This window comes from Rousettus aegyptiacus, unplaced genomic scaffold (genome assembly GCF_014176215.1).
Source record: "Rousettus aegyptiacus isolate mRouAeg1 unplaced genomic scaffold, mRouAeg1.p scaffold_m13_p_7, whole genome shotgun sequence".
NCBI lineage: Eukaryota > Metazoa > Chordata > Mammalia > Chiroptera > Pteropodidae > Rousettus > Rousettus aegyptiacus.
The window spans coordinates 68210548-68232716 of record NW_023416310.1 but is presented as its reverse complement, the minus strand read 5'-3'; the positions used below and the strand labels follow the sequence as shown (position 1 = coordinate 68232716).

Below are 22169 nucleotides of genomic sequence, written 5' to 3'. Positions count from 1 at the left end.
CTCTTGGGTGGTACGCACCTAACTGCTACCATCTCAGCATAGGGCTATGCCCCAGGTACCAGACACTAGCCAAGGCACACCCTAAAGTAGGAAGTCCTTTCCTTTTAAGCCTTCACAGCACAGTCAGGCAGGGATTCTCCAAATATGTGAAATATTATTCTGAGGGTGGGGGTGGTAGGGAGGCAATTAGAAAAGCAGCTAGATGTGGCATTGGTCTGAGGGCACTTTAATGTGTAGCCTCAGAGAGGGCGGTCCAAAAATAAACCCCCCACAGTAATGCTGAACCCCAGACCATGCCCAGGTCCACTGGTGGCCTATCTGCTGCCCTCTTCCCACCACCTAGGACTAGCCGGGTAGGGACCTTGCTTGTTTGCCCGACCTTCCTGTCTGATCAAACTTCTTTTTGGTCATGAGCATCTGAGAGAGCTGAAAACAACCATCAAAAGGCATTTTGAAGAAATGTATTTTCATGAAAAGCAGCACACACTTCTATTTTTAGAAAACAACATAACATTTTAAAAATAATAATAAACTATGAGGTGATTAAAATTCCAAGAGACCTAAATTTAGAGTATGGATCTGGTGAGAAGGGAAGTAGTACATCCAAAAGGGATTGAAAGTGGTGCAATCGGTGATTTTCGTTATAATAGAAAAATTCCCAGTCAAATTCTATGTTAAGATGTTTTGCTGTCGAGAGGCCACTGCACACCTGCTGACTTGATCTGGGCCCCACGGCCCTCCCTGCTGAGGTGAGCGTGAATCTACACTCAGCCTCACCTCATGAGCACAGCGGTACAGTGGGAGGGGGCGTTGGTGGACTGACTGGTAATGGCTGATGTGGGCGTGTGCACTGACCAACCCCAATCTCCTGGAACCAGGAGAAGGTTCTATTGGCTGTATATATAAAACCATGCTAAAGGTAAAACTGCAGTTCGTCGTCACTTTTTCCTTCTTCCCCTCGGTGTAAAGTTCAATGCTCGGGCTCTAAGTGGGAGCTCAGAGCTCCTGTTGTGGCTGTCAGCCTGGGTGCTCATCCTACCTCTCCAGTGGCCTGAATTTCCAATTCTGAAGAGCCTAACAACAGAGGCCATCTAAAATCAGTCCACTGCCAGCTTCACTGATGAGTCCCAGGCTAGCTCCACAAATGCTGAAATCATTTCCTTTCTTTTAGCCTGATGCTAGCCCATCAGTGAAAATTTCACTATTTCAGCTTAGATTTGTTTCAAGGATAAAACAAGAAGAAAGAACCAAAATGAAAGATAAGGTCTGAACCCAAGAGATCAAAAGCCTTTTTCCCTCCCCAAACCACTAAATAGACCCTTCAGGCTGGGCCCATAGGGCTTTCAGAACCTCAGGAGCAGCTCTGCACAGGACTAGGACTGTACCCCATAAAGATACAGTCCCAGAAAAGCACGAGCTGTGAAAGTAATAACCTAGCCCAGAACAATCAACCCCTACATGACAGCTTCTGAGACTTCAAAATTACCATGGCCCATTTACAAATATTCCTACACCATGCCAGCCCCTCACTGAGCCCAGTCTGACAAATAAAAGTGGGTGATGTCATGCCCCAAAAGGGCCCTACAGTAGAATCCTACTCACTACCTCCAGTAGAACAGGTGCGCCCTTGGCTTCCTCTAGATAGGTCCCAGTGGCCTACCCCAGTATCAGCCTTGAACCTGGTTCTTCCCCTCATTAGGACACCAATACAGTATTCGCTTCCTAGTTCCAAGATCCAGTTCCCATCCATCATTATACATGCAAATAAACTGATTAGTATCATGACTATTCTAAAAGTGCTCTTTCAGATCCTGTTGGATTGTCTTACTTTCAAGAACCAATTTCTACAGTAAAAGCCTAGCTAGAATCTCAAAAGGAAACCAGCATTAACTGAATGCCAGTTTGGTGCTAAACATTTCCAGGTGCACTATATGTTTTAATTCTCCCAACAACCATATGAGGTAAATGATATTATTCCCATTTTTACAACTAAGGGAACATAGCTCATAAGGTTAGGTAATTTGCCTAAGGTCACACTAGTAATTAGTGGCAAAACTAGGGTTTGAATCCAGGTGTGACTCCAAAGTTGATTCACTGTCCAAAAAACAGTGTTTCCCAGAGCCAAAAAGGAATCTCACAGAACAAAAGATCACGATAGCTTGTATTATTGCTCGGCAAATATTTATTTCTGTCTCTATCTCAGTGTGAGTGGAGTAGACCTTCCATCCCACTGATATTGGACTTGGTCATGTGATTTCCTTTGGCCAACAAAATGTTAGTGAACATGGCTTCAGGATTTGGCTTGGCTCTTGTCCTCATGGTATTTGTCACAATAAAAAGATACCCTGGATAACACTAGCTAAAGGAGGATAAGTCCATCCTAGAGTAATCAAAGCACAGTTGATCTGTAGACCTGTGATCAAGAAACAATGTCTGAAAATTTTCCAAATTTTATGGAAACTATAAACCAACAAGTTTAAGAAGCTCAACAAACCCCAGTATAAGATATACGTTATCAGGTTGCCAGGGAGATTCTGTGGCATGTTTCGCTCTTGAAAAAAAAACAGCGAGAGTCTTCAGAAGGCAAACGGAGAACTAGAAGGCGGGATCCAGGGAGGATGTATATCCATCTTTCCTACCTTTCTGAGGATCAGTAGCATCTGTTAAAATCACACTTAATGAAGAGTGTGAGGGAAGGAGTAAACAGAAGAAATTAATTTTTACCCAGGCTAACGTGGGGAAAGCAGACACAGTGCAGGCAAATAGGATCCTAACAGGCAAGCGGAATGGAAGGGAATGTCTCCTGCCCTATGCTTTCTCCAAAACACAGAGAAAGGTCTTCAGATAGCACCTACCACAGAAGCAATGGTTAGAGGTGATTATTTCCTGATCCTTGAGGTTGGAGGCACCACCATCTGCACAAGTACTCAGTGGAGCTGACACACACAGTGCCACGAACCTTAGTCCCCATCCTGTCTTTTCTTTAAATACTCTTGATAGTCAAAAAAGATTGACCATGAACTCTCAGGAGGGAATGCAAGAAAATGTTAAAATGCAATGTGCTATTTCACATACCACCCTAAGCAGCACATATTGCCTGTGTCAAAACACTGGAAAGCTTTCCATCACCTGAAAAGAGGAGTCCTAGAAAATCAAACAAATGGGAAAAAATTCAATCTGGGTGCGGCGGTGGGGGGGGGAATTTTCTAAGGAATTAATGTACATATATGAATCCTAAGCAAACATAGAACAAATTATTGTACTTTTTGTATTTGTAATGAAGCAAGAAACAACAAAATTGCTCTCAGCTTACAACTATGTTTTCCTCTTAGAAGAGAAGTTAGTGTAAGGAACCACCCCAAAATATAAGGCCTAACAGTTGGTCATAATTCATACTTAGTTAATTTATTTGCAAACACTATTAGAATTTACTTATCAAACTCATTATAAGAAATGCAAATTCCTATAAACATTTATTTATCAACAAGTATCAAATGTCAAAATTAAATGAAATCAGAATTTGTAGCAATGCATTTATGTAATTCACCCAGTCTCTACTAATTTAAGTTGGAGCAGTACAAAAGACTTTGGGAACTTGAGAGAATAATTGTCACATTTTAAATCTCTAATTGATAACGAGTATAAATACAATAATGTTTGTTTCACATTTTTAAAGGCTTTACCACATTGACAAGAGAAGTGCAGTATGCAAACTGCTGATATAGCTCAATCTTTTATTTTCCTTTCAAATTGCACCACTGGACCTACCTAAATCTACATTAATGAACAGAGTGGGAGGAGGAGTAGAGAAAAGAGAAAAGAGAAAAGAAGGAAAACGTATTCGGGATAAAGAATAAAAATCTTAAAATGTCAATGGATATTCTGAGGAAATGAGCACACTCTGCATAAGACAGCACAGAAACCAAGCATATACATGCTCCCCTCTTAGAAGATCCAGTTCAGCACCAAACACAAGGAAGGTTTATTTGGGTAATATCAAACCTGTTTTTTTTACATCTACAAGACTATAGAGGGCAGGTAGAAAAATGAATTAATGCCAAAGGTCATCACTAGAAAGAGACAACTAGAAGAGAAAGGAGAGCAAAGCAGAGCACACAGCCCAGGAGTAAACCCATCCCAAACTGGAATAAATTACAAAGGAAGCAGATAAAAGGTTAGTAAGTGACTAATGTGAATACAGCTGTTAGCTACTGGACATTCTTATATCATACCGTATCTCAAAATAAATCTAAATGGACAAAAAGATTCTTGATTATGTTTTAAACTCAGGCTATAAAGAACCAAATGGAAATGAGATGGAATCACAGAAGTTATAGGATTTACAGATTGGATTTACTGTTTAAGGTTACATATAAAACATAGCCACAATCAAAAGGAAAACAGTTATAAGATAAATTATCCAGAGTTAATGTCATGTATACAAAGAGTTCATGCAATATAAGAAACACAAGATCCCAAGAGGTTATTAGGCAAAAGACAAACAGGTAATTCATAAAACAAATTAAATATAAAAAAGTTCAATTTCAGTGCTTTTCATTATTAATTGACATTATTTTCTTCATCAAAGAAATTTATAATGGAATCAAAGATACTATTTCATGCTAATTCTGGTTCAACGAAATGGGCCTTATCCATACATTTTTGATGTGAATTACATGGCCTTAAAATATTTTTCGGAAAGCAATTTAATGAGCAATTACCCCCAAACCCTCAAACACGTTAATCCAATATTTTCACTACTAGAAATCTACCCTCCCAAAATCTAATAAAAGAGTAAATACACCACAAAAAAAGATAGGTGCTGTATCATTTCTAATAGCAAAGATATTAGAAAGTAGCCAAATGTGCAACAGTAAGTGATTAACAAAATTATAGTATACCAGTTTAACGAAGTATTATATATTTTTAAACATCACTTACAAAAGTTTTCCAGGAATATGGAAGAATACTTGCTACAATATTAAGTGGAAAATGTAATATTCTTAAAATTTTCAGGGTAGCCAGAGGGAAGAAAAGGGTAACTTATAAAGGAAAACCCATTAGATTATCGTTGGACTTCTGAGCACAAATCTTGCAAGCCAGAAAGGAATGGAATCAAATATTTAAACTATTAAGTGAAAGGAACTACCAGCATAGAATAATGTATCCGGCTAAGCTCTCCTTTAGATATGAAAGAGAAATTAAGACCTTACCAAACATACAAAAATTGAGGAAATTCTCCACTACTAGGCCTGCACTACAAGAAATACTGAAAGGGTCAGCTCACCTAAAACAAAATGACAAAAACAAAACAAAACAAAAAACAAACATAATTAGGAGTAAAGTGATTATAAGGCAAATAGAAGTACAGGGATGCAATCCTTACTAAGAACAGGACATTATAAGCTTAAATAATAAGAAGAGAATTGCTATAGCAAGATAGTAATGAACGTTCAGCATACATAGGGACAAATTGAGATAACAATGATTGAATTGGGGAGGATAAGGTACATGCAGATAAGGCACATGCAGAATACAATGGATGGCTGTATATATATAACTATCCTTTACATATTCGTAATGGTAACCACACACCAAAGATTCAGAACCGAAGTATATAACATAAAACAAGAAGAACCAGAGGGAAAACCCACAAAAGCCAATGAAAATAAATAAAATAGAAACACAATGACAAGGAAGCAATGGAAACACCGAGCTACCAGAAAGCAAAAGATAAAGTGGCTATAAGAAAATCTCATATTTCAATAATCACCCTAAATGTAAATGGACTGAACTCACCAATAAAAAGGCACAGAGTTGCAGAATGGATCAAAAAATAAAACCCAACCATGTGCTGTCTCTGGAGACACATCTCAGCTCCAAAGACAAATATAGACTCAAAGTGAAAAGGTGGAAAATGATATTTCAAGCAAATGGCATTCAGAGAAAAGCGGGAGCAGTGGTACTAATATCAGGCGAAATAGACTTCAAAATAAAACAGGTAAAGAAAGATATTGATGGACACTTCATAATGATAAAGAAAATAATGAACCAAGAAGACATAACATTTATTAATATCTATGCTCCCAATAAGGGAGCCCGGAAATATGTTACTAACAGAACAAATGGGAGAAACAGACCAAAACACTATCATAGTAGGGGACCTACATACCCCACTGATGGATATGGATGGATCATCCAAACAGAAAATCAATAAGGAAATAACATCCTTAAATGACACATTAGACCAATTGTACATAACTGACATTTACAGAGCCTTCTATCCCAAAACAGCTGCTTATACATTCTCATCTAGTGCACATGGAACATTCTCAAGAATTGACCACATACTGGGACACAGAGATAGCCTCAACAAACATAAGAGGGTTGAAATCATACCAACCATATTCTCTGATCATAATGCTTTGAAACTAGAGTTCAACTGCAGAAAGAAATTGGGAAGAAACACAAATGGAGATTAAACAACATGCTACTGAAGAATAACTGGGTCAGAGAAGAAATAAAAAGAGAGATCAAGAGATATATAGAAATGAATGAAAATGATAGTACAACATATCAAAACTTTTGGGACATGGCAAAAGCAGTCATAAAAGGGAAGTTCATATCATTACAGGCTTATCTCCAAAAACAAGAATGAGCCCAAATAAACAACCTAATTCTTCATCTTAAAAAACTAGAAAAGGAAGAACAAATAAAACCTAAAGTAAGCAGAAGGAAAGATATCATCAAAATTAGTGAAGAAATAAATGAAATTGCAAGTGAAAAAATGGTAGAATAAAATAAATGCAACAAGAGCTGGTTCTTTGAGAAGGTTAATGAAATTGACAAACCCCTGGCTAGACTCACTAAAGAAAAAAGAGGACACAAATAAAATCAGGGATGAAAGAGAGGAAATTATGACTGACATAGCAGAAATACAAAGGATCATACAAGAACATTATGAAAAAGTATATAACACCAAATTTAATAACCTAGAAGAAATGGACCAGTACTTAGAAAAATACAACCTTCTTAGACTGAATCAAGAAGAACTAGAAAATCTAAATAGACCGATTAGCAGTATGAAAATTGAAACAATCATCAAAAACCTACCAAAAAGTCAAAGTCCAGGACCAAATGGCTTCCCCAGTGAATTCTACCAAACATTCAAAGAAGATTTAATACCTATTCTCTTCAAATTCTTCCAAAAATTAAAAAGGAGGCAATACTTCCCAACTCATTTTATGAGGCCAATATTACCCTGATACCAACACCTGGTAAGGATAACACAAAAAAAACAAAACTACAGACCAGTATCTCTCATGAACACAGATGCAAAAATCCTAAAGAAGATAATAGTGAACCAAATACAGCAACATACTAAAATTATTAATATACGATCAAGTGGGCTTCATCCCAGAGGCACAGGGATGGTTCAACATATGCAAATAAATTAATGTGATACATGACATAAACAAATTTTAAAATAAGAATCATATGATCATATCAATAGATGCAGTAAAAGCCTTCGACAAGATACAGCATCCATTTACGATCAAAACACTTAACGAAATCGGTATGCAAGGAAAGTACCTTAACATAATAAAGGTCATATATGTCAAACCTTCAGCCAACATTATACTTAATGGTGAAAAACTAAAAAACCTTCTCTATAAGGAGCAAGGCAAGGCTGTCCACTATCACCACTGTTATTCAATATAGCATTGGAAGACCTAGTGAATGCAATCAGACAAGAGAAAGATATAAAAGGCAACCAAATAGGAAATGAAGAAGTCGAACTGTCACTATTTGCAGATGACATGATTCTCTATATAGAAAATCCTAAAGACTCCACAAGAACACTACTAGAAATAATAAGCAAATACAGTAAAGTCTCTGGATACAAAATCAATGTTCGAAAATCCATAGCTTTCCTATATTCTAATAAGGAAGTGTCAGGAAAAAAAAGTGGAAAAAAAAATTCCTTTTGCAATTGCAACAAAAAGAATAAAATACTTAGGAATAAATTTAATGAAACAAGTGAAGGACCTATATAATGAAAACTAGAAGACCCTATTAAAAGAAATCAAATAAGATACAAAGAAATGGAAAGATATTTCGTGTTCTTGGATTGGAAGAATCAACATAGTTAAAATGACTATCACCTAAAGCATTATACAGATTTAATGCAATCTCCATCAAAATCCCATCGGCATTTTTTAAAGAAATAGAACAAAAAATCATCAGATTTGTATGGAAGCACAAAAGACCCTGAATTCCTAAAGCCATCCTGAGAAAAAAGAACGAGGCTGGAGATATCACTCTGCCTGACTTTGATTTATATTACGAAGCAACAGTAATCAAAACAGCATGCTATTGGCAGCAAAACAGACACACAGAACAGTGGAACAGAATCAAGAGTCCAGAAGTAAATCTATATTTACGTGGGCAAATAATTTTCAACAAAGAAGCCAAAAACTTACAGTGGAGAAAGGAAAGCTTCTTGAATAAATGGTGCTGGCAAAACTGGAAAGCCGTCTGCAAAAGAATGAACTAGACTGTTGTCTATCACCACATACCAAAATTAACTCAAAATGGATTAAGGATCTGAATATAAGACCTAAAACAATAATGTGCATAGAAGAAAACTTAGAAACTAAACTCAAGGACCTTGGATTTCAAGAGGATTTTATAAATTTGACCTCAAAGGCAAGGAAAGTCAAAACGAAAATAAATGAATGGGACTACATCAAACTAAAAAGCTTCTGCTCAGCAAAGAAATCGTCAACAAGGTAAAGGGACAAGCATCCGAATGGGAAAATATATTTGCAAGCAATACCTCTGATAAGGGCTTAATATCCAAAATATACAAAGAACTCATACAACTCCATAACAACAAAAAAACAAATGATCCAATCAAGAAAATGGGCAGAAGACCAGCACAGACTCTTCTCCCTAGAGGACATACAAATGGCCAACAACTATTTGAAAAGATGCTCAACATCACTAGCTATTAGGAAAATGCAAATCAAAGCAAAACCACAGTAAGATACCATCTCACACATCTTAGAATAACTGTTATCAACAGGACAAGTAATAACAAATGCTGGAGAGGATGCAGAGCAAAAGGAACCCTCATACACTAGTGGTGGGACTGCAAATTGGTACAGCCGCTATGGAAAACAGTATGGAGGTTCCTCAAAAATCTAAGAATTGATCTACCATATGATCCAGCAATCCCTCCACTGGGTATTTACCCCAAAGACTTGAAAACTCATATCCGAAAAGATATTTGTACACTGATGTTCATAGCAGCATTATTCACAGTGGCCAGGACATGGAAGCAACTGAAGTGTCCTAAGATAGAGGATTGGCTAAAGAAGCTGTGGTACATATATACAATGTAATATTACTCAGCCATAAGAAGAGATGAAATACTGCCATTTGCAACAATGTGGATGGACTGCGAGATAATCATTTTAAGCAAAATAAGCCAGACAGGAAAAGTAGAAAATCACATGATATCACTTATATATGGGATATAAACCTAAAAGCAACAAATGAACAAGACAAACAGAGACTCATGGACATGGACTATAGACTAGCTGTTACCAGAGGATAGGGGGTGGCAGAGGAGTGGGGAGGTAGACTGGGTAAAGGGGGTCAAATATAGTGTTTAGAGGGAGGGTAAAGTGGGTAAAGGGAATCAAATATATGGTAGCTGAAGGAAACTGGACTTCGGGTGGTAAACACACAATAGAATATACAGATGTCAAATTATAATGTACACCTGAAAATTATATAATTGTAATTAAGTTTGTATATAATTGTAATTAAGTTTACCCCAATAAACTTAATTTTTTTAAAGTTTAAAAAAATAAAATAAAATAAAATAAAATGTAATATTCAAATTGGTATATAATATAATATTTATGCTTTAATTTTTTGAAAATAGTATACCATGAGAAGACTGGAAGGAAATATACCGTTTTGTTCAATAGTGAGAATCTTTGGGTAGCAACAATATTTCATTTCCTTTTTTCTCTGTATTTTGCATATTGTCTATTTTATGTCAGCAGAATGCAAGACAGCCACGTGTTCATGAGAGCCTGGGCTCAGTCCTTCAGATCTCCGGGTCTGCCTCTTACCTATCATGTAACCTCAGACAATAACTCCAAGGCTATTTCTCTTCTGAAAAATTGGGATAATGGTATCATTCACCTCACATGATTGCTGTAATGATTAAATGAGATAATGTATGCAATGTACCTAGCAACACACACATGCACACACACACACATAGCCCAGCTTTCACCATCTTAGGAAAAAGTCCTTTGAAGTGACAAAAGTTAAACATTTAGAGAGTTAATACGTTTCATCACTCTCATTCAATAATTAGAAATGATATCACAGTTTCTGAAATAACTAATGTAATGATGGGAGAAAAAACATGATGATAGTTATTTTTTAATATTTATATTTAATATAACAAATTATTTTCTCTTTTAAAACACCAGAATCTTATACCAACAAACATATCAAAAGTTATTTTGGAATTTGAGAAATTGATACTAGAAGAGCTGTGTTCAAATGATACTTTTTAATATAAAAACAGCGAGTGGCAACATAATGTATGACATATAAATTTATGACAAGAAATAGTGAAAGATCTTGTCTACCCCACAAAGATGTCAACATCAGGTTTCACATCTGATCTCAGAGCTCACTTTAACACACCCCTGACCATTTAAGATGCAGCCTTTACTTCCAGGATAAACACAATTCTGTAAGTCAATATCTTTTCCCTTTTTCCTAGAAATTATGGGGAGAAATGAGAATGAAAAAGAAAACACAAATATCTTCAGCTAAATTAAGAGACAAAAATAACATCCGGATAAGGGCTGTCAAGAGCAGCTGAAATGCTCTGCAGCCATGCCACTTTGAATGTGCCCAATCTTATCTTATCTTGGAAGTTAAGCAGGATCAGGCCTGGTTAGTACTTGGATGGGAGACCACCTAGGAATACCAGGTGCCATAGGCGTTTAAAAAAAAAAAAAAAAAGCAGTTGAGTTGGAGCAGAAACTGTACAGAAGAAAGCACAGAGAGTGAGCACCTGGAGGGGCCCAGAGGACTGGGCAGGTATTAGACAGTGGGAGCCTCTGAAAGTCAAAGGTGAGCCAAGTTGGCCATGATGGATTCTGGTACCTCAGTAACAAGGGCTGGTAGCAAAGTCTGTCTGCTTGGTTTAGAGAGGCAAGAGCAGAGGGCTTCCCAAAGCATCACCCAGAACAAACTTACCCGTAGGCACTGCTCTCTGCAGCAGCAGAGAAGAGAGCCTTGAGCTGTGAAACACAGCCCTTCCTTCCCTGGCTCCCACAAGAACTACCTGCACACATCTATCTGGTCTCCTCCTTCTAGTGGAGCATAACAAAAAGAAAGCTAGCACACAACATCCAAACATGGCATTATAAGGAAAAAAATGAGGGAAAGAGCTGAAAACCAATCAAGAAATGAATAATACTAAAAATTTTATCAAGAAATACATGAAAATTATGATCCAATATTTCACCATGAATTTATTTCTATGTATATAATATGTACACATGAAGCCATCATCTCCATGAAGGAAGGAAACAAAGTGGAAATTCAAAAACAAGTGAGATGGCAAGACAACAGGAAAAAATGGAATCCCCAAAACTCAGGAAAGTAGAAAAAAAAAAACACAGAAGATAAGATGAGTAGAAGCTCAGTGAAGAAAATAAATAATGAAACTCACTGAGAAACAAGAGAAGGTGAACACAAAAAGAAATAAAGTATTTAAAATATTAGAGGGAAAAGGACAGATCAGGAGACAAAGAAGATCTATCATACTTACACATAAAATGTGTCACTGAGAAAAGCAGCCACTTTCTGTCTTGGTTTTCCTATACTAATATGAAGATACTAAAGACCCTGCTCCACAGGGCTGTGATGTAGATGCAGTGTTTTAAAACGATAAGAGGCTGGAACAGTGCCTGGTGCATACCAAGCAATGTCTAAGCATTTGTTGAATTTTAAAATAATAATAATTAAGCAATGGAAACAGAGACAGAAAGTGGACTGGTGAATGCCAGGGGCTGGGGGAGGGAAGAATAGGAATTTATTGTTTAATGGGGCAGAGTTTCAATCTGTAAGATGAAAAGAGTTCTAGAGATGGCTGCATAATGATGTGAATGTACTTGACACAACTGAATGTACATAACAATGGTTAAGATGGTCAATTTCATGTTAAGCATCTTTTAGTACAATTTCTAAAACTACTGTTTACCATAGGGTTTTGTTTTGGTTTTTTTTACTTTGGTATAGTGCATGGGGGAGGGGAATGGTAAGTTATACTCTGAAAGCCAATTACCTGGAATCTAAAAAGTCAGGAATAGCAAGAAAATTCTTTAAAATTCTCTCTGAATTCTCTGAGAATGCTCCTCCACTTGACAGTCTCTTTTCTCTACAAAAGAAGGTAAATTAGCTCCTGAGAGGACACCCTCTCTTCCCGAACTGGAGAGGAGCCTGAGGAAACTGGACACTAACAAATACTGGAAACAGATGATGAGAACACAGAGGGAGGGAACAGATCAGGAAAAGAACTTTCTCTGAGGCCCCAGGTGATGCTGGAAACCATGCACTTTCCAAACCAAGATAGTCAAGGGTTTCTGGGCAGTTTCTGAGTGGGAGAGGTCAACTTCAAAATGCTAGAATTTCTGGGACATTGTGATGGATAGGGGAGACAAGATAGCATACTTAGGATTTGGGACTCTCTCCCCAGAGTCAGAACATGTGATCAGTGAAATGGTATTAGATTGGCAGGCCACACTCTGAGCATTTCATTCTAAGAAAAACTTTTTCGTATGCTTTGCAGGGTTAGGAACATGGTACTTGCTAATGTAAGCTATGCAGCCAGATGTTTTCCTTTTAAACTAAGTTTCCAAGGAGAGCAGGCCAGAATTAAACCCCATTTACAGTAACTGGCACACCTTGGAGAGGCGGTGACATCTCACACTTTACCTTGATTGATTCATTGCCCACTAGAAAAATCTTGTAAATTATTTCCAGTAGGCATGGCATACATCCTGAATTAATTTTTTCCCTAGATTAGCATCAACCTTGCTTACCAACTGGCCTTTTTTCAAATTCTTGATGTCCAATTCACCATCAAATCAAGGTATAAGTTATTACCTAAAGCTATACCTGCAATGAGCTCCAGGAAATCTCTCCCTGGCTCTGCTTTGAGGCACTAGGATCTGAACCCACAAAGTGTATATCACATTTTTTGATTCTGCTCCCTGCCTTTGATTCTATCTGACAAAACTGCCTCCTGCTCAGTCTCAGTACCCTTCCTCTGAGAGCTTCTCAACACCATTATGTAAACAAGAAACTTTCAAGTAGCTATATCCTGCAGCTTCTCCCCTGTTCCCAAAGAGGAGTTCTTACCTCATAATGAAGCTAGAAATCTTTGCGTTGAGTACTAAAAATGAGCAAGAAGGTGGAGGTAGATGGGCTTCCTCAGGCTGCTAACTACCCCTGCTTCCTTCCTGCCTCTCTCAGTGCCATTTACTCAGTTATCTTTGGTACTTTGCAATTTCATCGGCCCCCCCAAAAAACTTCCAACTCTTGGCTTTCTGAGTAACTGTCTAGTACTGGTTTTCCTAATCATGGCCCCATTTCTCACTGATTTTGGACCTCATTTTCTATGCTTGTTAAATTGATCACATATTCTGATCACATTCCTTAAATGAAAGGCAGGTTCATTCAGCCTCCACAGAGGTTCCTGTGAGGCCCCGGCCCCACATAGGCAGGTCAATCCTGCAAGTGCATCTACAAGCATTGCTGTCACTGATGGGCAGACCAACAGGAAACCTCACCACAGCAGGCGTCCTCACCAGAATGTCCAGCTAACCCGGACAGCAGAGCAGCTCTGCCCTGCCAAGAACTAAGTCCTGTGCTGACACGCCCGGGGCCATGTCTCTGGAAGGTTACCAAGTTTGTGAACACATATCACTTAGGTCACTTGCCTAGCTGATAAATTTATGCCTAGTAACTAAACTGACAAATTCTCCATTAATATCCATGAACTCTGCCCTTATACCACATAAATAAAAAAGACACAGTCCCTGCCTAGTGCTTTATTTCCTAAGGATATGGGTCACCCAAAGTTATTAAATACTGTTTCTTTTTCATCCCAAGTACCTGGAGGGGGTTTTCCTTTTAGTTTCCTTGAATTCCAAGTCATCGTACTGTCACCATCCCTTCGAGGGAACTCAGGAAATTCCACACACTCTGTTCTCTCTGCAAACGCATGGAATCTGAAACATGAAGAGATTTGCAACAGTAGGCTGGAAGGAAGGTAGTGTTTGCGGGTGTCCATACAGTCTCCCGATACCATGAATATGCTCTTCCTCAGGCATCTAGCATCACAAACGTTTCACCACTTCCCCTGTACCTTCTCTGTCCCTGCAGAAAGATGACAGGGAGGTGGGAGAGAAAAGGGAACTGTGGATGCATTGGGATATTAACTGCTGACCCTTCTCTTCAGTATAGGGTAATAGCTCAACCAGATGGTATTTCTTGACCCTGGAAAAAAAGATACCCTGGGCTTATGCTTATCCTCTGTACTCAGGATTCAATGATGGCAGTACAGTTCCACAGACCAAGTCTAAAGAGACCCCACAGTGCCCACAGGCCTACAGTCAGTGTTGAAAGCAAATAACAACAGACACCATTGCTTATCTGCTGACGACTGACAGGCTGCAGTCAACTTTAACTCAGCAAACACACACTTCCCCAGGACCTAAATGTAGTACTAATGGAAAAAATTCTTGTATGGACAGGCTTTTAGGGTCTGACTCCTCCAAGTGTGGTCCCAGGAGCAGCACCAGGTCTGCGAACTGGTTACAGTGTGCGTTCCTGTACCCACCTGGACGCGAATCTGAATCTGTACTTGAATGAGCTCCCCAGAAGTGCTGGTGTACACAGGCAGCTGCCAACCACGAATTGCTCTATACCTCCTACCAGGTGGCCCCAGGCCTAGCACAAATCTGCACCAGAGCTGCTCACAAGAGGCCTGAGAACCAACATACCTGGTATCTGGCTTTAGACTACACCAGAGCACTACCCAATCAGCTCTACAAATGATATACTGAAAAGGTGGTCTTAGCAGGCACCAGACCCCCATTGGGGCGGATCCCACTCTGTGGGGTCAGCTCCCACACAGCAGTTCATCAACTGTGCTCGTAGCCAGTCTTCACAGCCGGTCAGCCCAAGAGTCAACTCCACTGATGTGCCAACATCAGTCGATGCTCAAAGACAACAGGAGGGCACAAACAACCCACACAGGTGACACTCCTAGAGCGCTGACTCAGGTAACCAGGGCAACTGTGCCAGTGGGACTCGCAGGACACCTACTACATAAGGTCACTCTATGAAGACTGAAAGATATATCAGATCTACCTAATACATGGAAACAAACACAGAGAGGCAGCCAAAATGGGGAGACAAAGTAGCATGTCCCAAATGAAAGAACGAGACAAAACTCCAGAAAAAGAACTAAACAAAATGCAGGCAAGCAATCTAGCAGATGAAGAGATCAAAACACTGGTTATAAGGATGCTCAATGAACATATGAGAAGAATAAATGGATCCCAGTAAGAACTTCAACAAAGAGATAGTAAACAAAAAAAAAAAGAAGATAGAAAACAAAAAGAACCAGTCAGAAATGAAAAATACAATACCTGAAATGAAGAATACATTAGAGAAAATCAACATCAGATTAGAAGAAGCAGAGGACTGAATCAGTGATCTGGAAGGCAATGTTGAGGATAGTTTCAGGGGCCTCAGGGACAACATCAAGAATACCAATATTCGCATCATGGGAATACCAGAAAGCAAGGAATTGAAATTCTATTTGAAGAAATAACAAATGAAGATTTATTTAACCTGGCGAAGAAAATAGACATACAAGTCCAGGAAGCACAGAGAGTCCTAAACAAGATGAACCTAAAGAGGCCCACACCAAGACACATCGAATTAAGATGTCAAACATTATAGACAAAGAGAGAATCTTAAAAGCAGCAAGACAAGGATGTCCACTTTTACCACTTTTATTCAATATATCATTCAGGTCCTAGCTACTGTATTCAGACAGGAAAAAGAAATAAAAGGCATTCAAATTAGAAAGGAAGAAGTAAAACTGTCATTATTTAAGGATAACATAATACTATATAGAGAGAATTCTAAAGAGTCCACCAAAAAAACTATTAGAACAGATAAATGAATTCAACAAAGTAGCAGGATATAAAATTAACATTCAGAAATTGGTTGCATTTTATATTTCAATAACAAACTATCTGAAAAAGAATTTAAGAAAATAGTCTCACTTACAATTGCATCAAAAAAAAATCAAACGGCTAGGAATATATTTAACCAATGAGGTAAAAGACCTATACTAAGAAAATTATAAGATGTTAAAAAAAGAAACTGAAGAAAATACAAATAAATGGAAAATATACCATGGTCAGGGATAGGAAGAATTAACATTATTAAAATATCTATACTACCCAAAGCATTCATCTACTCATAGATTCAATGCAATCCCTATCAAAATAGCAATGATATTTTTCACAGAACTGGAACAAATAATCCTAAAATTTATATAAAACTACAAAAGGCCCCAAATAGCTGCAGAGATCTTGAGAAAGAAGAATAAAGTTGGAAGTATTGTGTTCCCTGATATCAAACTATACTACAAGGCTATAGTTATCAAAACAGCATGGTACTTACATAAAAACAAACACAGATCAATGGAAGAGAATAGAGAGCCCAGAAATAAACACACATCTATATGGTCATTTAACCTATAACAAAGGAGGCAAGAATATACAATGAAGTAAAGACAGTCTCTTCAATCAATGGTGTTGGAAAAACTGGACAGATACATTAAAAAATGAAACTACATGACTTTGTAACACCATATACAAAAATTAACTCAAAATGGATTAAAGATTTACATGTAAAACTCAAAACCATAAAACTCCTAGAAGAAAACATAGATAATAAACGCTTTGACATCGTTCTTAGTAACATTTTTTTAGGCTACATCTCCTTGAGCAAGGGAAACAAAAGAAAAAAAATAAACAAATGATATATAACTTATATAACTTACAAAATAATCAAACTAAAAAGTTTTTGCACAGCAAATGAAGCCATCAACAAAGTGAAAAGACAACCTATAGAATGGGAGAAGATATTTGTCAATGATACATCCAATTAGGGGTTACTATCCAAACTACATAAAGAACTCATACAACACACACACACACACACACACACACACACACACACACACACAATCTCATTTTTAAAAATGTGCAGAGAACCTGAATAGATATTTCTCCAAAGAAGACATTCAGATGGCCAACAGATATATGAAAAGGTGTTCAAAGTCACTAATCATCAGGGAAATGCAAATTAAAACCACAACAAGATATTACCTCACAACTATGAGAATGGACATCATCAAGAAATCAACAGACAACAAGTATTGGTGAGGATGCAGATAAAAGGGAACCCTCTTCACTGCTGGTAGGATTGCAAATTGGTATAGCCACGATGAAATACAGTGTGGAGATTCCTCAAAAAATTAAAAATAGAACTACTTATGACACAGCAATTCTACTTCCAGGTATTTATCAGAAGAAATCTAGAATACTAATTCAAGAACATGTGAATCCATATGTTCACTGCAGCATTATTTACAATATCCAAGATGTATAAGCAACCTAGGTGTCCATCAATAGATAATTGGATAAAGATGTGGTACATATATACAATGAGGACTTACAACCATAAAAAAGAATGAAATCCCACCATTTGCAACAACATGGATGGACCTAGAGGGTATTATGCTAAGTGAAATAAATCAGTGTGGAATCTAAAAAACAAAATAAATGAACAAACAAAACAGAAACAAACTCATAGGTACAGAGAACAAATTGATGATTGCCAGATGGGAGGGGTGTTGAGGGACGGGGTTAAAAAGGGAAAGGGAATAAGAAATACACATTAGTAGTTACAAAATAGTCACAGGATGTAAAGTACAGCACAGGGAATACAATTAGTAATATTGTAATAACTATGTATGGTGTCAGATGCATCCTAGACCAATGGGGGGGGGGATCATTTCATAAGTTATATAAATGTCTAACCACTATGTTATACACATGAAACTAATACAATATTGTATGTCAACTGTAATTGAAAAAGGATAAAAAGCAAACAAAAAAAGAGTGCTGGTGTAGTGCACGGTTGATGGGCTAAGTCCCACCTAAAGTCAATGATCTAGAATGCAAAAGGTACTTTCTTTTAGATGTAACGGTCTCCCTGCCCCTTTGGAGAGACCTGTTGCCACTTACTTAACCTAAAGAGAATGCTCAAGCATAGGTGAAGGTGGACAGATAGGTAGGCCATGGAAAGCCTTGGTAATGTCTATTTCTAAAGGTTTTTAGTTGAGACCAGGATGATGGCTTCCCACCAGTGAAAAAGCCAGCCTTGTCCAACAACCCCTCATGAGGCTGATAGACTTAACGTGGCTGTGCCTGTCTCTCGCTGGGACCTCCTCCAGAGCAGAAATGGCCAGCATCCTTGCAGAGCAGAGGAGAGATGCTGAGGTTTATCCTGGCAACCCCACACCCTGAGTGCCGAGGCGTTTGGTGCCCAGGATGTGTTCTCCAGGTTAGGAAAGAGAACATGGAAGATATCCCTTCTAGCTAATACAGCCTCACTTGGGCAGAAAGTAAATCACCTTTAAGATGGTGGCTCATGGCTCTGCCCAAACACAGCCTCGAGCACAAGGGGACCCAGAGTCCAGCCTCCCTACAAGCTGAGATGCCCAGGACATGCCCTTACAGTTGGATAATAAATAACTATACGTCAGCTGGGCCTCAGCAGTGGAAGGTACAGAGGCCAAGCAGGAGCCACAGGGGCCTGGCAGGCACCGAGTAGGCAGGAGCACCATAGCTGTGTGCTAAATCGCTTTTAAGGGCCAGAACAGGGACAGGAGGGCTGTCAACACCTTGTCCTCTTCTCCAAAACTCCTACTCTGTGGCGCATGGCCTAAAAGTCAGGAGCTAACCTGGAGTATTCAATTGCTAAAATTTAAACTGCTTAAAGTCAGAGTAAATCCCCTGGCCTCTTGCCTGCCCAGAGGAAGTGCCCACCTGAGGTGAGCAGAGGACAAACAAGAGAGGCAGCCCTGCCAGTTGACTTTTTCTCTCTCCACTGGTACAAGAGGGGCACTGAGCCCCTTCAGTATTTAGGGGGGGCTCAGGAACCCAGAATGGAAACCAAGACTTCAAAGTGCTCTAAGAGAAACCAGTGTGGTCCTCAGAATCACCAGACTCTTGTTAAAAATGCACATCCCTGGCTCTCAGTAAAGCCAAATGGTCGGACTCCACAGCGCTACAGCCAAGACGTCTGCATTTAGTCAAGTTCCCTCAGTAGTTCCTACACAGCGTGAAGAGCGCGATCACATTACTGGGACCCCTGGACCATGTGCAACCAGCCTGCATGGTGAAGCCCAGGCTTCTGATGACCAGCGAGCCATCACACAAGTATGATGAGCAACCCGACCTAGAACACTCATGAGCAGTCACCGTGCTCACGTTGGACAAGCTAGTCCAGGAAATGACCCAGCCACACCAATAGCATAAGCAGCTGGTCTTTTTCCACAAGGGACCTAAACTCACATACACAGAGATGGGGCAGTGGAGTATGGTTTAAAATGTAGGTGTCATTATTTTCAGGTATGATGAGGCCAACAGATCTGTGCAACTGCCATTGAAAAGTGTTTGCTACTCATAGTTTCTGCTATGGACTGAATTATGTCTCCCCCAAAATTACTATGTCAAAGCCTTAGCCCCTACTGTGACTGTATTTAGAGACAGGGCCTATAAGGGAGTGATCAAGGTTAAATGCAGTCATAAGAATGGGGTCCTGATCCTTCTGGATTAGTGTCCTTTTAAAAAGACCAGAGAACTTAGATGTGCTTGCTGCCCCCTCTCTCTCCCCGCCCTCTCTCTCTCCCTCTCACTCTTCCTCTCCCATAAAAGGACACAAAAAGAAGGCAGCTGTCTACAAGCCAGGAAGAGATCTCTCACCAGAAACTGAATCAGCAGGCACCTTGACCTTGGACTTCCTGCCTCTAGAAATACGAGAAATTTCTGTTGTTTAGGCCCTAAATCTATGGTACTTGGTTATGGCAGCCAGAACTAACTAATACAATGCCCAAGCGGGGGACCACACCACTCAAAAAGGACCACACAGGGAAGCATTGGGGGTGGTCAGGAGCCAGAGGGAACAAAGGGAAAACATGGGAAAGAGTCAGTTTCGTTGACCCTGCAGGACGGAATGGGTAAGGCAGAGTAAGCAGGCTTAGCACTGGCTAGTTTGAATAATTTCTACAGGTTCTAGGGTATACAAGCTGTCCCGAGTCATCTGGTATCCAGCCAGGGGGTGACTAGGGAATAGTGGTCCTGAGGGTGAGCCTGTGGGCTCTGGATTAGTTTGCACATGAAAGGCGTGCTGCTGAGTGAGTTGTTCACTACCTCTTAGAATTAGCCAGCCTTGAGAGAGGCAGTCTCTGTGCAGTATGCAAGTTCCAAGATGTCTAAACATTCAAATGACAGAAAATAAAAAGGCAAGATTAGTACAGAACAGAGAAGGAAAAGTGCTTGGAGGGTAAAGACTGCGAGCAAGACAGGAGGAATACAACAGCAGATGGGTTCTGACTACGAAGGACCCAAGGCCCACTGCTGATCCTGTGGGAGCAGGCAGCTCATTCTCCATCCCACCAGACCACGTTTCTGCCTACCTGCCACGGGCCTTGGCACTCAGGTCCTTTAAGAAAGTTACAGTCCCTTCTCCTCTGGCATTGAAGGACACGGTGCAGACAGGACACGGAATTTCCAAAGTCCTCTGGACGAGAAGCTGCTTGGCCTCCTCAGAAATGTCCCCCACCACAAAGTAGTAAATAGAGTCAATCTGCAAAACAGCGAACCAGCAGGTTATTTCCTGACATGCCCAGCCCTGTCCTGGACTCATGGGCTATATACTGTCTACAGAACTGCCTTTAAATAAAGGGCAGTAAAGGCAGCACTGCTCACTCTCCTGTGTGGACATTTGGGGGCCAAAGTCAGGAAGTGAGACACTCAAGGGATGGTGCCAAGCAGTTCTCCTGGCAGTGGGTATAGTCTCAGGTTTGCATGGGAAGGACATGGTGGGCAGACTTGGAGAAGCACTTCCTCCAAGAGCATGAGTACATCATATTGGTCAGGAACAGGTATTTTCAACACAAAGGAAACACTGGCACAGGCAAGTGAGTGGGGAGCTCATTAGCCATTTCCCATGGCAGAGCCAGAATTTCACAGTGCCAACTCCTCCATCCTCACTCTGAGGTTGAATGTGGCAGGAGGGCACATTGCCAGTTAGTTTCTCCTCTGGTCTCACCTGGGGAGGTGAGGCTGCCCTGACTTGACACAGCAGGTCAAGAGCCAGGTCCACCCACACACAGGGCCTTGCCTCCCACCACCATGGCAAGCCGTAAGAATGGGAAAACGAATCACCCCGTGTCAGGAAACACACACACACACACACACACACACACACACACACACACGCACCCCAACCTTCAACCAGGGACCCAAGAGATACACACCTTGCCAGGCATGAAACAATCCCAACTTGTTCCCTGCTTAATTTAGAGAGAGAGATGTCAAATCCACCCAAAGGTCCCCCATAACAACAGCCCTCCCCTAATCCCAATCCCAACCATACCACCCTTGCTCTTTCCCTAGGATTTGCCTTCTATGGTGTTTGTTTTCCCCCATTTATGAACTCTGTAACCTCAGGCAAGTGATTTCTTTAGTGGCAATAAGAAAAGAATGCAGCTTAACCCATTGCTGGGTTTGAACAAGATGGCTTCACTCACATAAGTAAATCTCAGAATGTAAAACCCAGGGAGAACTTGGGCTACATATCATCTAAGCCTGCCCTACATACACCCAAATCAACTGTCTCTACAGATATGTGGAGAAGAAACCCCAGCAAATGTGTTGTGTTTAAGGGACAAATAGATGTCCTCC

General features: G+C 39.8%; 1 protein-coding gene across 9 annotated transcripts in view; it reads right to left on the bottom strand.

Annotated features, from left to right (window-relative positions):
- The window catches only part of VWA3B (von Willebrand factor A domain containing 3B), a 135922-nt gene that overhangs the window by 90079 nt on the left and 23674 nt on the right, over positions 1–22169 (bottom strand). For all 9 annotated transcript variants that reach the window (XR_004951973.1, XM_036224444.1, XM_036224443.1 and 6 more), the window contains 2 exons: positions 20900–21069; positions 14224–14339 (listed from right to left, as the gene is read on the bottom strand). Coding sequence is in view for 8 of the 9 variants with exons in the window: in XM_036224444.1 (XP_036080337.1) it covers positions 14224–14339; positions 20900–21069 (286 nt within the window). In the remaining variant the exon portion in view is untranslated. The remainder of the gene's footprint in view (positions 1–14223; positions 14340–20899; positions 21070–22169) is intronic.